Source organism: Dunckerocampus dactyliophorus, chromosome 11, assembly GCF_027744805.1.
Source record: "Dunckerocampus dactyliophorus isolate RoL2022-P2 chromosome 11, RoL_Ddac_1.1, whole genome shotgun sequence".
Classification (NCBI taxonomy): Eukaryota; Metazoa; Chordata; class Actinopteri; order Syngnathiformes; family Syngnathidae; genus Dunckerocampus; species Dunckerocampus dactyliophorus.
Genome location: NC_072829.1, coordinates 16,250,707 through 16,266,691, shown reverse-complemented (window position 1 = coordinate 16,266,691; position 15,985 = coordinate 16,250,707). Strand labels below are relative to the sequence as shown.

Sequence of the window (15,985 nt, the reverse complement as noted above, 5' to 3'; positions counted from 1 at the left end):
GTAATGGTGTGTGTACATGGTGTGATGCATGAAGAAATAAAATAGTTGAAAACAAGATGATCGAAAAGTAGTGAAAGATTATCTTCAGACATAATGAAAATAATGCTTCTAACATGTCAATTTGTGTTCTTACACCCAAGAAGTGTGCAAGAATACATTATTGCCTATGTTCCCAAAGTGGGGTATGCCAATTGTCACAGGGGGTACAGTGAGGAAAATAAGTATTTCAACACCCTGTGATTTTGCAAGTTCTCCCACTTTGAAATCATGGAGGGGTCTGAAATTTTCATCTTAGGTGCATGTCCAATGTGAGAGGCATAGTCTAGAAAAAAAGTCCAGAAATCGCAGTGTGTGTTTTTTTTTTTATCATTTATTTTTATGTTACTCCTGCAAATACGTATTTGAACACCTGTGAAAATCACTGTTAATATTTGGTACAGTAGCCTTTGTTTGCAATTACTGAGGTCAAACGTGTCCTGTAGATTTCACCAGGTTTGCGCACACTGCAGCAGGGATTTTGGCCCGTGCCTCCACACAGATCTTCTCTAGATCAGCCAGGTTTCTCAGCTGTCGCTGAGAAACATGGAGTTTGAGCTCCCTCTCAAGATTTTCTGTTGGGTTTAGGTCTGGAGTCTGACTAGGTAGGCCACTCCTTGGTTATCCTGGATGTGTGCTTCAGGTCATTCTCATGTTGAAAGACCCAGCCACGACCCATCTTCAATGCTCTGAGGGAACGAGGTTGTCTGGCAATACATGGCCCTGGTCATCCTCTCCTTAATACAGTGCAGTCGTCCTGTCCCATGTGCAGTAAAACACCCCCAAAGCATGATGCTTCCACCCCCATGCTTCACAGTAAGGATGGTGTTTTTGGGATGGTATTCCTCATTCTTCCTCCTCCCAACACGGCGAGTGGACCAACTTAAGACGGGCCTGGACGTGTGCTGATTTAAGCAGGTGAACCTTCCGTGTCATGCATGATTTTAAACCATGACATCTTAGTGTATTACCCACAGTCCCTTGGAAACAGTGGTGCCAGCTCTCTTCACGTCATTGACCAGCTCAATCTTGTGTAGTTCTGGGCTGATTCCTCACCTTTCTTGATATGCCACAAGATGAGATCTTGCTTAGAGCCCCAGTCCGAGGGTGATTGACAGTCATGTTTAGCTTCTTCCATCTTCGAATAATTGCTCCAACCCTTGAACTTTGCTCACCAAGCAGCTTGGCAATTGCACCGTAGCCCTTTCCAGCCTTGTGGAGGTCTACAATTTTGTCTCTGGTGTCTTTGGACAGCTCTTTGGTCTTAGCCATATTAGTAGTTGGAGTCTTATTGATTGTATGGGGTGGACAGGTGTCGTTATGCAGCTAACGATCTCGAAGAGTGCTTCTAATTTAGAATAATAAGTGGAGTGTAGGTTGACTTTTTAGAGGCGGACTAACAGGTCTTTGAGGGCCAGAAATTTTGCTGATTGGCAGGTGTTCAAGTACTTCGAGCAGTAACATACAAATAAATTATTATAAAACCATACATTTGATTTCTGGACTTTTTTTTTTTTTAGATTGTCTCTCACAGTGGACATGCACCTAAGATGAAAATTTCAGACCCCTCCATGATTTCAAAGTGGGAGAACTTGCAAGTTCTTCATCGCCCTATGTGAATAAATGTTTGATGATTATGTTGTCCATTAAGAGTGTTTAATCTGGGAGATTTAGTCTGAATCCCAATTCTACCCCGTAGTCTTTTTCCTTCCCCTTCCCTTTAAAACCTAGGGCCAAGGGGAAGAAGCTACTAAAAATGGGACACCACTTGATTCTCATTATGTCATCACTGCTTGCCGACTGACCAAGGCAGATGAGATAATTACATTTTTCATAAATGTTTCCTATCATAAAAGAAGCTGCTAGAAGCTAGCTAGCAGGCCTCATTTCCAAGAAGCCCTCCATGGAGTGGCACTTCTTCCAGTGCATTCTTCTAGGTGGCTGTATTTCACATTTTTTAATTCAAACAATGTTTTAACTTACATTTTAGTGTAAATTGTGCTTCTTGTTGCGCACTGTAAACTGGACCGTGCTTACACGGCTCTGCCCAACAACAGTATCAGCTGGTTAGCAAACGCCGAAAAAAGGTGTTTTTTCTGCTTTTTGTGGTTGTTTCCTGAACTTTATTCTGTTGTGATGGACTATCTTAGTAATACTGTTTTTTGAAATACATATTTGAATGATTTCCACATGTGAGAACGCTGCGCGTATGCGTGTTTTTGCTCTGATTTAAAATGACTTCTAGTTACAAAGACGTCTATTTGCCTCCCATCTCTGAGGCGGGACTGACCTCAACCAGACGTGACGTTACGTGGAACCCAGCAGTTGAGTCTGAAGGAGACCATGGGGTGGTATTTTATGCCTAGAGGGCTCTAATAATGTTAAAAACCATATTTAGAATGTCTTAACCAGGTTTTCTATGCTCTTAACTACAAAAATATGATTTATAAATAAGGAATCCTACTTTGCAAAAATTCACTTAGCACGGTCTGGTCTGGAACAAATTATCCACGTTGAACGAGTGATTACTGTATGACAATGAAACGTTTTTCCAGGAACAATTACCAGTAGGGGTGCACTGATTTTAGTTTTCTGGCCGATCGCCAACCTTTAAAAAGCCTGACCTGCCGATACAGATTTTGGCAGATTTTTTGAAATTGTAAAACATGCTGTATTGGTTTGTGAAGCAAGATGTATTTGTTTGATAGGTATGTTTCTTATTTGCAAAACAAAATGCATGACTTGAATCATGTTTTGTATTTGCAAATCACACTGAGTTTGTTGTGAATCATTGGGCTTGAGTAAAACTTGTTTTGTGTGTTTTTGAGGTTTTGGCATGATTTTAACTCGATACCAGGCCTCCAGACTGCAACTAAATGGTCGTATTTTGAGACTAAAATTTGAGAAATGCGAGTACATTTTTCATCTACTTGGCCATGTGCAACCAGATAAAAGTATGTGGCCCTTATTAGATGGACAAGGGGCGCATTTTGTCCCTTATTACCGCAAGAGTGAAAAATAGTGTGTAAAATGGGGAGTCAGTTGACGACACAGGCTAAGCCTATCGATGCCAGCATGTGTGATCACTCACCTTTTCAATCTGCCGTTCGACTTTGCTGTTGTCTGTGTTCACACACTTTCTCTGGTGGTCACTCTACCTCTCTGGTGGCAGCTAGCTAGCTAGCTAGTTTTCCACTTAGCCTCTGGTTTTCATACTCCAAATGTGACTTTTTTCCCACTGTAACATTTTGTATAAAACATACAAGTAATGCGGGTAGTTCAGAGCTTGTTTTTGACCCACGAGGAAGCTAAAAGTGGCTATCTCGTTCAAGTGTACGTGCTAACTTACTTTTACTTAGTCACTCAACAACCTTGCTGTTTTATTAATAATTGCCTTGTCTTCAAAACACTAGTTGTGTGTTTTTTTTAAGTTGTTTAATGTAAACACATTGTGTTATGTACCTTGTTGAGTAGTTCACCAAAGAATATTTGTTTCAACTTTTAGTATTTTTTATAGCCGTTCAGTGCAGACATGATGCCTGTATTTAATGACAAATGAGCACACTGTTTAAGTGGAGATCTGCTTTTTAAATAACGTACAATTTAAATGTTGCCAGACACATAAAACGCAAGTAGCTCACCTCTCCTTTCTTTTGTCAAAGTAGCTTTAATAGTGATAGATGGGTTTCATATGTAGAATTGGCCGATGGCTGATACCTCAAAATTAAGGAAATCGGCACCCTGAATTACCAGGTAGTAATTCTTGGTCATCTGTGAGGGTTGGGTTTTCCCACAGCACCTCAAAGTTTCAACTCAAGACTTTCTAACTAAGGTGCAAGTAAGCTAAATACAAAGCAAGACTATTAAAAAACAAAAGAAGGTGCCCTAAGATTAACTAAAAAAGTAAGTGAAGTGTTAGGGCTTTGGTGTGTCTAAATAAGCCTATCCGGTGTTCAGGTTAGCCAAATTGGTCCAAATTAGCAGATCAGAAATGCTGCAAGTCTGTTTCTACCCCTCAGAAGTTCCTAGGAATTTTAAAACGTGTCTTGTAATAGGATAGGACTTTTATCAAGGCAAGTTTGGGGTCGTTGGAAACACTCAAGTCTTTCAAAGTCCCGGGTAAATGAGAAAAGTTCTTGCAGTGTAGAAGTGGAAAAGGCACTACTAATATCATGTTAGCTCATGTAAATTGGTGTGAGATGAGCAGCTTGGTGTTGAACACTACATTTGCTAGTAGGCAAAATTTAGAATGTTTGCTAAATAATAAGAAAAACTCAGACTCATGACTTCTCTTTTTAGGTGGTATGGCCAAGAGAAAGATTACAACGTCCTAGTCATGGACCTGCTTGGCCCCAGCCTCGAGGACCTGTTCAACTTCTGCTCTCGCCGCTTCACCATGAAGACAGTCCTTATGTTGGCAGACCAGGTAGCCCACAAACATCACATTTCTATGCAGTCTTCTGAGGTGATGATTTTGCTTAGGGGGTTCAACAAAGGGTAGGATGTAGGGACGAACGATATTGTCTAAAATCCTTATTGCGATATATATCTTTCAGCTGGTATATTCTTTGGCATGTAAATTATAATGGAAGCATTTCAAAACTGGTTACAAGTGAGACTGGCTTTTGGCTGCTGACATAGGCGATGGTGTATTGCATTGTTTTTTGGACATGTGTATGTTGTATTGTCTCTTTAGACTGATTAAAGTCTATTTACTAATTTCTTGTTCAAAACTGGTTATTCTCCGCTGTAGCGCAGTTCCAGCTAGACGCTTGTAAATGAGTACTAAGGACTTATTTTGCATTTGCTACTTTACATTCAAGCTATTTTAGCGGTCAACATGGAATCTCTGTCTAATCTTAGTGTGCTTTAGATTAATCTGATTAGATTAACCGATTAATCTGAAGTTGCATGTTTTGATTGAGTAATCGGTTAGGCCCTAGATGGATCAAATAAATATGAAGCAAACACAAACAGTGGTTTCTAGGCCTGTCATGATGATCAATAAATCGATTAATCGAACGATAAAATAAAACGTAAATCGATAATTTTGCCGGCTTCTAAACTGACGTGCATGCGTGTTTGTGATCCTCTCGCTCCTCTCTCTTTACGACACAGGCTGGATGACAAGAGGGTGCACTTTGCATCTTTCTGGGCTTAGCCGTAGCACAAGTTAGCGGCGTGTGCTAACTTATGAATATGAATATGTAATATGCATGAAGGCATAAAAGCAATGGTTTCTAAGCCAAATGCCACAGCTCCAGTGTGGGGAATATTTTACTTTTAAACAGAATGAATAGGGTGAGCTCATGAACACAGATGAACTGATACCGCTACCTCTGGACGTGCAGCAGTGCCTTCGTCCCAACGGTCAACACTTGCTGAGGCGTTTGGTGGGCAACGTTAAAAAAAATGAGAGAAAACAGCACAAAATGGTCCACGCTCACAGACAGTGTCGTTCGCTACATGTTAAGCCTTCCTGGTAAGGGATAATACCCAATGTTCATTATTTATTCAAGTGCAATTTTGTACACAGAAACTTGATACTCAATTTTTTATTATTATTTTTTATTGTTGTGTGCATTTTATTGGAGTTTTTTTTTTCTTAATAGAGACAGAGACCGTGTCTATTTTATATTGTTTTTGGTTAAAATTTGAATTTTTAAGTGCAATTTTTGCTAAAAGAGACTAAATACTCTTGAGAATATTAAAGTTTATTGCTTTTGATACAATGTATTTGCAGTACTATGCCATATAATTAATGAAAAAATGATCTCAAAAATGTTGCCAGTAATATTGATTATTGACATTAATTTGTAGGACAATTATTGTCAGCAAAATTTGTTATGGTGACAGGCCTAGTGGTGATCACTGTTCTCCAAAGTCAAACGCAAAGATAATAGGTCTGCTTTTAGGGTTGACTAAGGAAATGAAACAATTTTCACATTTGAGAGGCTGAAATCAGAGGATATTTACATTTTCAAAAAAAAACGACGAGTCGATTACTAAAATAGCATAAGTAGATAACGAGGGAAAGGCTTCTTGAGACGTCATCTGTACTTCTGTGAAGAATGTGTCGGACGTTTCGCTCCTCATCCGAAGAGCTTCGTCGGCGAACTAACAAGTGCTGGTAGCCTAGGCCTTAAATACAGTACGAGTGGGCGGAATTGGTGTGCCAATGCCCTCCTCCTATTGGTTCCTTACACTAAGACTGGGAGGAGTGGTGGCCTAATCCTCTCCTCCCATTAGCACCTTCGATCATTATTTAAGGCCTAGGATACCAACACTTGTTAGTTCGCTGACGAAGGTCTTTGGCTGAGGAGCGAAACGTCCGACACATTCTTCACAGAAGTACAGATGACGTCTCAAGAAGCCTCTTCCCTCGTTGGACAACTCCTGTACGACTGAGAGCCTACACAGACGCATAAGTAGATAAGACAAAAACAATGAGCTGGCATTGTTGAACTACAAGCTGGAGCTATTAATGCTGACACCTCCATTGAAAAGCCGTTTTACAAACAGTGTGAATTGCCTGTGAGAAAATACGTGTCACAAACTGCAATTTTACAGAGAGAAAGATTACCTTTTACAGCAAATATTGCATTATGATGATGTATTATTATATTATTGTTGTTCTTATTATTTATTATTGTATTGATATGATTATAACAGTGGCTTATTTGGTCTCAAAAATGTCTCAAAGCATGAATTTGCATTTAAAAACACACCTACAATGTTTTGTGACTCGTTTAAAGTACTTATCTTTTATTATATTTATTAAAAATAGATATTTTCTTCATGTTAAAATCTCGTCTCATCTCGTCCTTGTGGACACGATCTCATGCATCGTCTCGTGAGTTGGGTGTCTCATGACACCCCTAAATCTATTTACTGAGTATGGAAAAAGTATGGGATTTTGAAGTCTAAAGTCCATCGGAACCCTGTAATAATGATACTAGTTTATTTGCTGCCATGAAGGCGAGGATTAGTAACTCAGAGGAGCGGCTCCGCACATACTTTAGCCGCGCTAGCTCCAGCACTAGGTTACAGTGATGACTTGTTGCAGCTTGTCACTGTCAGTTCTGCAGGATACGGCTAAGTTGCGTCATCAACATGCATTATTAGGGTGATAGAAATCTATCAAATGATAGAGGTTTTAATTCTATGGTATGCCATATGTCGTATTCCTGTTAGGATGTATCCAGATAGTAGACTGAAGTCAACTCAAATCATACAGCATGTGTTCTTTAGTTTAGTACATGCTTGTTTGTTTTTTTAGCTCAGCAAGTGTATCTATTTAAGTAAATGGAGGTAACACCAAATTGTCAGACTGCAAAATCTGCAATTGTCTGGGAGACATTGAAAATTTTGCCAACCCTTTCATTTCAGATGATCAGCAGAATTGAGTATGTACACACAAAGAACTTCATCCACAGAGATATCAAACCAGACAACTTTCTCATGGGCATCGGCCGTCACTGTAACAAGGTAAGACGCCCAAACACGAGTTGTAAACAGTTGATTGTGTGTCAGCTGTAGTCATGTTAACTTTCCAGTCCAAATGTAAATATTTTTTTTTAATTGTGGTTTGTGACTCGAGCCACCGAAATGCCAGAGTACACATTAGCCCCTTTTCCACCAACTTTGAAGAGTCGTCTGTCCACTTCTTATAGCTTCTCTTCTTTTGCTGTGTTTTTCAAATGATCGATTGTAAAAATGAAAAACAAAAACAAGTTTGCAACCCACACGCCAGGGTAACATGGTGGGTGAACGAAACAGTATGAGGGCATTCCAACAATCCGCATTCTTGTGCACACAACCCACCTCAGAAGTTTCTTGGCTTCTGAAAAGACTCCTCTGGTACTAGGTACCTTTTCAGCGAAACTTTGGTGTCCTGGGAAAGGATTACTTTTCCCATCTTTCTTTTCCGGGAAAAGTAGGTGGAAATGTGCAGAGGTTTTTCAAAATCCCAGGTAAGTTCCTGACTAGTTCCTGTGGTGAAAAAGGGGCTCATGTTTTCAATGGTTTGGCTGGTCATATCAAGGCCAAAAGTGAGAGCAGGCAATATATGATTATTAGGTATGTCCCATTCCACGTTTTTTTAGCTTCCGATCCGACTTTTTTTTTAATAGTCTTGCCGATCCGGTACCGATCCTTTTTCTTTTTTTCTAATGAGCTTTTGTTACCAGAAAGAATTTGTTGAACTGAATATTGTTATGAAATAGCTCTTCAAAGCATTAAAAATAATACAAAGTATTGCTGAATTTACTTTTTTTTGTTACACAGCATGACCAACAATATTGTTTGGAGCAAACCTCTGAGTCATGTCCCTAATCCAATAAAAGATAAAATTGGAAAAAATGGCCGTGTAAAATACTTTTAGGGTAGGACTAATCATCTGACATGGTTATAGATCAATTTGGTGCGTGATATAGAATTTTTTTTTTTTTTTTTTTTTTGAACAAACCTGTCAACGCAATAGTAATTTATTGACAGTCGCTAGTGTAAACAAGCAGCGGTTAGAGCAGCACTTCACATGCGAGCGGTGGCGGCGCCAGAGATTTTTCATAGGGGCGGCAATAAGTTGATACCTGAAATGTCTAGATGACCAGTGGGGCGGCCGGACAGTGACCAAGGGTGGCCACAGCCACCATGTAGCTCCACCACTGCCTGGGAGCTCCCAACACAATGGCACAGCAGTCCGGGCACAGTGAGGGGAAACTCCCGCGGTAGCTTCGGAGCAGAATATCCAACGTCGAACACGAAACCAACTTCACCACGGTAGACCGTGGACATGTCTGCATGGTGGTGGTGCGTTTTCTTCTTCTTGCGGGTGGCCGAAGTTGAGTGGCAACCAGCTTCAAATCGCATTGCCACACCTACCATGTTGGAGTGTGGCCCACAGTTACGAACGTGATACGGCAACCAGATCGGCTCAATCTCATGGCGGAAGCCGATAGTATCTGATCTTCAAAATACAGATCACTGGCAGCCGATCCCGATTCTGAAGATTGGATAGGGACATCTCTAATGATTATAGTTTACTTGACAATGAGAATTTTACAATCTATTTTTATTTCACAAAACCAATTACATGGCATCATGACTTACAGTACTGAATTTCGATGTAGTTGTATCTCCACCATGCGCTCATGTTGCTCAAGATTTTTGTTGTCAATGTAACCTGCTTGGCCATTCTGGTTTGACCAGTCCCACTTGAGCAGAAATTTGTGTGGCTAAAATGCCATTCTCCTCAATATGCAAATTGCATTGTTTTGACACAATAACAGCCTAAGCCTGCCAGTGGAAAAAAATAAAAAACTTTACAATGTATTTTTACATAGATGGTAACATGACCAGTTATTTTAATTGTGTACATTCATAGCTGTTCCAGGTGGTCATCAAGAAATTTGAAGTTTCCTTTACCTGCCTGTTTATCCCAGTTAGCCACTCAAAATTTTGTCACACGTCTTTCCCAATTATATATGTGCGCTGCAACATGCTGGCATTACATGCAGTTTGGTAGGAGTAAATCTGCACCTTGACAAATGCTATTGGTGTAAAGCAAAGGAAGGGTGACATTTTGCTGCAGCAGTGGTTTCTTTGATGGGGCTTTGTAGGCCACCAGTAGTTGCTTTTGAGTGAAGAGTTCTTATTACATGCTATTACATTAGTCAAGATTTTTGTATACCGATATTGCAGCCTTAAATATCAACAGATACTGATATTAATGTGATATCGCCACAAATCATACATACTTGTACTTATTTTGTTATGTGGAATGTTAGAAAACAGTAGGTATAAGGAAAAATGGACCCATTTACTTTTGAAGAATCTTTATGCTTTTATCCATAATGTGGTGGCGACTAGGCATAATATTGTGAGGTTCGAGATGCTCAATTAAGTGTTTAAACCCGGCTTTTCTTACCACTGAAAAGAGCTGGTCATCTTTTCAGTTATAGCTAATGACTTCTTGTCGTCTCTTGAGTTTTTCTCATGTAATGCTGCTTCAAATGTGTAGTGTAAAGTACCAGCGTCTATTAACGTAAGGTAAATAGGTGGTACGTTAACATAGTTACCACCATAGAATAACCACAGTTATTCAGATAACTAAAAACGTAAACAACCCGCAAAGTCATGGCACCTACCTGGGCGTGGACATGTAACTGCACTGTTGACAAGCCTCTCCTGGCAGCACATTTAAGCACCCATTTTGCTTGCTCTGTTAGTTGTGGCCAGCTAGCTTTTAGCCTGCGATTAGCTTTGTTGTCATCATTGCAGTTAGAGTATCCTCCGCTTTTTGCCAATCTCTTAAGTTTTTGTTCACTCCAAACTTTTGTCCCCCCCATCCATCCATCTTCTATGCCACTTATCCTCACTAAGGTTGCTGGTATGCTGGAGTCTATCTAGCTGACTTCGGGCGAGAGGTGGTACACCCTGGACTGGTCGGCAGCCAATCGCAGGGCACATATAGACAGACACACCCACACTCACATTCATACCTATGGACAATTTAGAGTCTCCAATTAACCTAACATGCATGTTTTTGGAATGTACTGACTACCTGGAGAAAACCCACGCAAACTGCCTAACGGAGATTCAAACCCAGATATTCCCGGCCCATGTGGGGCCGACATTCTAACCACTAGGCCACCAAGCTTCTAACTAACAAACATAATAAATTAACAACAAAGACAAACACCCCAATGAAAATAAATTGTACTTGTCTCTTTTAGCAAAAATTGCACTTAAATTAAAATCACAACTACAATATTTCTGATTTTCAATCAGTGTCACTTTCGTTATTGTCTGAATATTGAGGGGGGAGGGGGACGAAGAAATAAGCCGGACGTACTCGGAAGCTGGCATTGTGTGTCAATGCAGATGTCAGCTCATTTGCATATACGCGTCCTTGCTTTTATCAACATTGTGTGGAATACGCTGTTTACGCTTAATGAGATGTAATGTTTTTGGAGTTTGGTCAAAGTTTTGGATGCAACAAAATGCATTTGGGGCACAATGAAGTGTTAGACTTGACAAATCACAGCAGCTGAACCGTAAGTTCCACCGTTTTTCTTTTATTCTTTGTCAGAAACATTTTAATGTCACTAATGACTATGCGCACACGGGCTGAAATTGACAGCCCAAATCATGTTTTATGCACAGCACGCACTAAAATGTTTTCAACACTGTTTCCTCTGTTCATTCAATATATTTGCAGTATATTTTCACATGGCTATGGCTTCAAATCACTGTAGTCTGTGCGTCATGACCCTCGAAGTAACTGCACTGTTGCTGGTACACCTCTGAATGTTCTCATTCGCCGTTACCCCTTTCAGGAGAATCACCCTTGTACTTTTGCTTGCTTGTTACTCCCCATGACATTCACTTGCAGCACTCTGTGTACACTGGCTAGCTCCCAACAAGCAAGCATGCACATGTCAATTTATTAAGACTGGCAAAATTGAGTTTGTTTTTATTTGTCATGGGGTTAATTGATTGATTATTGTGACAGGCCTACTCCTATCACGTCTAAGCTGCTGTATTACTGCAATTTTCCCGACTTTGTGGATTATTTCCAGTCATATCTCTAGTCATTCTGATTATTTATTTTCTGCGAGGTGGTGGCTGTCATTACTGATTTGTGAGAGTAGCCATCCCATTAATTTAATGATGTGACCATGTGGTTGTCTTGCACACTGGAAGGTGTTGCAAGGGAGGGAGAGACAGGCTTAATGGGAGAAGGAAGTCTCCATAATGAGACCACTACACTGTTAAGTTGTCACTGTCCATTTAATTGGAGCAGATCCTTCTACATGTTTAAAATGCCACCTTTGTCCTTCATATTTGGCGATTGAGCGGCTACGACCAGAAATGCAGCCAAAGTTCATTTGTCCGCTGGCTGTTTTACAGTGTCTAATTTTACTTAAGACTTTTTGTTTCTGCCACCAGAAGAGTCTGCCACATACTTGGGAGACATAATGAAAGTAAAAGTTACAAATGTAACTAAAAATAACAAAAGTGACGATGTCCTTCCTTGATTTAGCAGTATGCGATTACGTATTACTCCGTCTATGTATTTTTCAGTCTTGTGCACATAACTAGTTCTTTTTCTTTTTGTGCTGAATTAAACATTTACAACGGTGTGTTTGTAACCACGAAGCGAGGACCGCCTGTACTAGACTACTGTGGAGAAATGTGTGCTTCTGCCTAACTTAAGCACCTTGTTCATCAATCTCCAGATAACTGTTTTATCACTTTGCGACAGCCAGTCACCTCTTATATATAATTGGTCCAAAAATTATATTTTCAACACTTGTTTGGAGAAAGAAAAAGTATTCAGAACTTTGAAATGGAGCAAAGGGTTAATGTCAATTTTAAGGAGGAGTATATTAGGTTGTATTCATACACTCCCGATCAAAATCTTAAGACCAGTTGAAAAATTGCTATAATTTGCATTTTGCATATTTGGATCTTAATGAGGTTTTAAGTAGAGCTACCACTTGACTTTTACGTTCCATAATGCTCAGGATCTTTCAAAAAACTTAGAATCTGACTGTCTTACTGCGCCCAACCTCGGCAGCAATGGCACGCTGTGAGAGGCCCTGCTTATGCAGCTCGGCAATCTGACCACGTTTAAAAAGAGAATGCTTCTTAGCTTTAACTCCACACAGAAATGCCCAAGGGAGAATCGAACACAGTTCTTCCCGATCTCCAGACTGTGACTGTGTGGCCAACATGCTAACCACTAGACCACCATGCGGCCCCTTCATTAAGATCCAAATGTGCAAAATGGAAATTCTAGCAATTTTTCAACTGGTCGTAAGATTTTGAACATGAGTGTATAAGTCATCCATGTTGATACTTAATAGCCAAAATATAATGGCTTGTTAGAGATTTCCTGCTGGATTGTCTTGACTTGTAAACCTTAAATGTCACACATGGATTGACTTGTTCCCCTGTGGATGTTGATCTGCCTCTTAATTTGATACTATCAGGTAGGGGTACTAAAATCCACCTGTAACCCACTGTGGTATCATTGTGCTTTTGCAGAATGTCTGAAGGTTCAGTTTCAGCCGGTTTGGCAGCAGCCATTGAATATTTAGCCATGTCTTCTTGTCGGTATGAAAACAGCAATACATGCCGATAGCCATCCCTTGTAGTACATCACTTGTATACCGAGAAATAATGATGATTCATAATCATTAAGTTTTTTTGCAATATCAAGTGCACCAAAGGAGAAATTGGAGAATTTGAAATGTGAAAATGTTCAGACATAACACAATACAGTGGATTCCCCACATATTAGCGATTCAGCATTCACGTTCCCGCAAATTATGGCTAATTTTTGTGGGGTTTTTTGTGGGAGGTCTCTACAATTCTCTTGAGAGGCTATTTTTCCCAGAAAACAGAGATCATTCACCCTAAGTTGTTAATAACTTAAATAAATATGTGATAAAGCATAATACAGCATTCCTTACAGCATAAACGATTGACGTAATGATGTAATGTCTGTAAGATGGCAGCACCCTATGTGGCTGCAGAGGTATATTTGGTTAACTTTGTTACAATCAGGCTGTAAAACTTGCATTATGGTGAACACAAGTAAATTTATGATCGTAAATCCGTACTGGAATTACAACAGGCAAGTAGTTGGCTTATGTACATGCGGCATTGGAGAAACACCTTCTGATTGCTCTGCTAGTCAGGAGAAGCGGGGCTGCTTACCACCGCTAGTCACTTTATGGGGAGATGGAGGAGGTGGCTGTAGCAGTAGCATGAGGACCAGGCTAAAGACTAGACCGTGACTCTGATGTGATCTGTTTTATCAGTCATCTTTATCATGCGTTTGTGGTGAGTACCTCTGCATTTTATCATTTCAAATGTGTTGGTGCGTATGACCTGGAAGCCTGAATTATGCTTCTATATGGTTTGCTTGATAGTTTCCTTTGTTGCGAGTGAACAATGGCAAAGACGGATTAGGAGCTGAAGGTTTATTGGAGCTGAAGCTAACCCGATGTGATATAACAGTTGTTGGCATATTGCGCATATATATATCGTATTGCTATGATTCATTTTATTATTAAGGGGAAAAAATACAAACTTACATGGCTATGTGAAAAGGTGATTGTCCCCCATGTTATTAATTGAGATTAATTGAGATTTATCGGTCTGGAAAAGTATATAAAGCCATTTCTAAAGCTTTGGGACTCAAGCAAACTACAGTCAAACCTGTCTATAGCGGCCACTAAAGGGAAACGGCAAAAGTGGCCGTTGTAGACAGGTTGGGGGCCATTTTGAATTTGTGCACGCACATATTAACATGTCTGTGATTAGAAGCTTGTTGTGTTAGCAGATACATATAATTATACTGTTACATGTTGACCAGTAGAGGGCACTGTGGGACTGCAGATAAAAGTTGTAAAGAACAACTAGGCTTGTTATTCTACACCACCCACAGAACAAAGCTGTGCTACTATATACAACCTCTGGCAAAAATTATGGAATCACCATTCTCGGAGGATGTTCATTCAGTTGTTTAATTTTGTAGAAAAAAGCAGATCACAGACATGGCACAAAACTAAAGTCATTTCAAATGGCAACTTTCTGGCTTTAACAAACACTAAAAGAAATCAAGAAAAAAAGATGTGGTAGTCAGTAACAGTTACTTTTTTACACCAATCAGAGGGAAAAAATTATGGAATCACTCAATTCTGAGGAAAAAATTATGGAATCATGAAAAAAACAACAACAAAAGAATACTTCAACACACCACTAGTACTTTGTTGCACCACCTCTGGCTTTTATAACAGCTCGCAGTCTCAGAGGCATGGACTTAATGAGTGACAAACAGTACTCTTCATCAATCTGGCTCCAACTTTCTCTGATTGCTTTTGCCAGATCAGCTTTGCAGGTTGGAGCCTTGTCATGGACCATTTTCTTCAACTTCCACCACAGATTTTCAGTTGGATTGAGATCCGGATTATTTGCAGGCCATGACATTGACCTTATGTGTCTTTCTTCAAGGAATGTTTTCACAGTTTTTGCTCTATGGCAAGATGCATTATCATCCTGAAAAATGATTTCATCATCCCCAAACGCCCTTTCAATTGATGGGATAAGAAAAGTGTCCAAAATGTCAACGTAAACTTGTGCATTTATTGAAGATGTAATGACAGCCATCTCCCCAGTGCCTTTACCTGACATGCAGCCCCATATCATCAATGACTGTGGAAATTTGCATGTTTTCTTCAGGCAGTCGTCTTCATAAATCTCATAGGAACGGCACCAAGCAAAAGTTCCAGCATCATCACCTTGCCCAATGCAGATTCGCGATTCATCACTGAATATGACTTTCATCCAGTCATCCACAGTCCACGATTGCTTTTCCTTAGCCCATTGTAACCTTGTTTTTTTCTGTTTAGGTGTTAATGATGGCTTTCGTTTAGCTTTCCTGTATGTAAATCCCATTTCCTTTAGGCGGTTTCTTACAGTTCGGTCACAGACATTGACTCCAGTTTCCTCCCATTTGTTCCTCATTTGTTTTGCTGTGCATTTTGTGTTTTCAAGACATATTGCTTTAAGTTTTCTGTCTTGACGCTTTGATGTCTTCCTTGGTCTACCAGTATGCTTGCCTTTAACAACCTTTCCATGTTGTTTGTACTTGGTCCAGATTTTAGACACAGCTGACTGTGAACAACCAACATCTTTTGCAACATTGCGTGATGATTTACCTTCTTTAAGAAGTTTGATAATCCTCTCCTTTGTTTCAATTGACATCTCTTGTGTTGGAGCCATGATTCATGTCAGTTTACATGGTGCAACATCTCTCCAAGGTGTGATCACTCCTGTTTAACTGCAGACTAACGAGCAGATCTAATCTGATGCAGGTGTTAGTTTTGGGAATGGAAATTTACAGGGTGATTCCATAATTTTTTCCTCAGAATTG

The 15,985-nt window shown here is 39.9% G+C and overlaps 1 protein-coding gene across 4 annotated transcripts in view; it reads left to right on the top strand.

Annotated features, from left to right (window-relative positions):
- Positions 1 to 15,985, top strand: part of csnk1a1 (casein kinase 1, alpha 1) — a 49,115-nt gene that overhangs the window by 10,056 nt on the left and 23,074 nt on the right. For all 4 annotated transcript variants that reach the window (XM_054791088.1, XM_054791090.1, XM_054791091.1 and 1 more), the window contains exons 3-4: positions 4,336 to 4,462; positions 7,426 to 7,524. In XM_054791088.1, the coding sequence (XP_054647063.1) occupies positions 4,336 to 4,462; positions 7,426 to 7,524 (226 nt within the window). The remainder of the gene's footprint in view (positions 1 to 4,335; positions 4,463 to 7,425; positions 7,525 to 15,985) is intronic.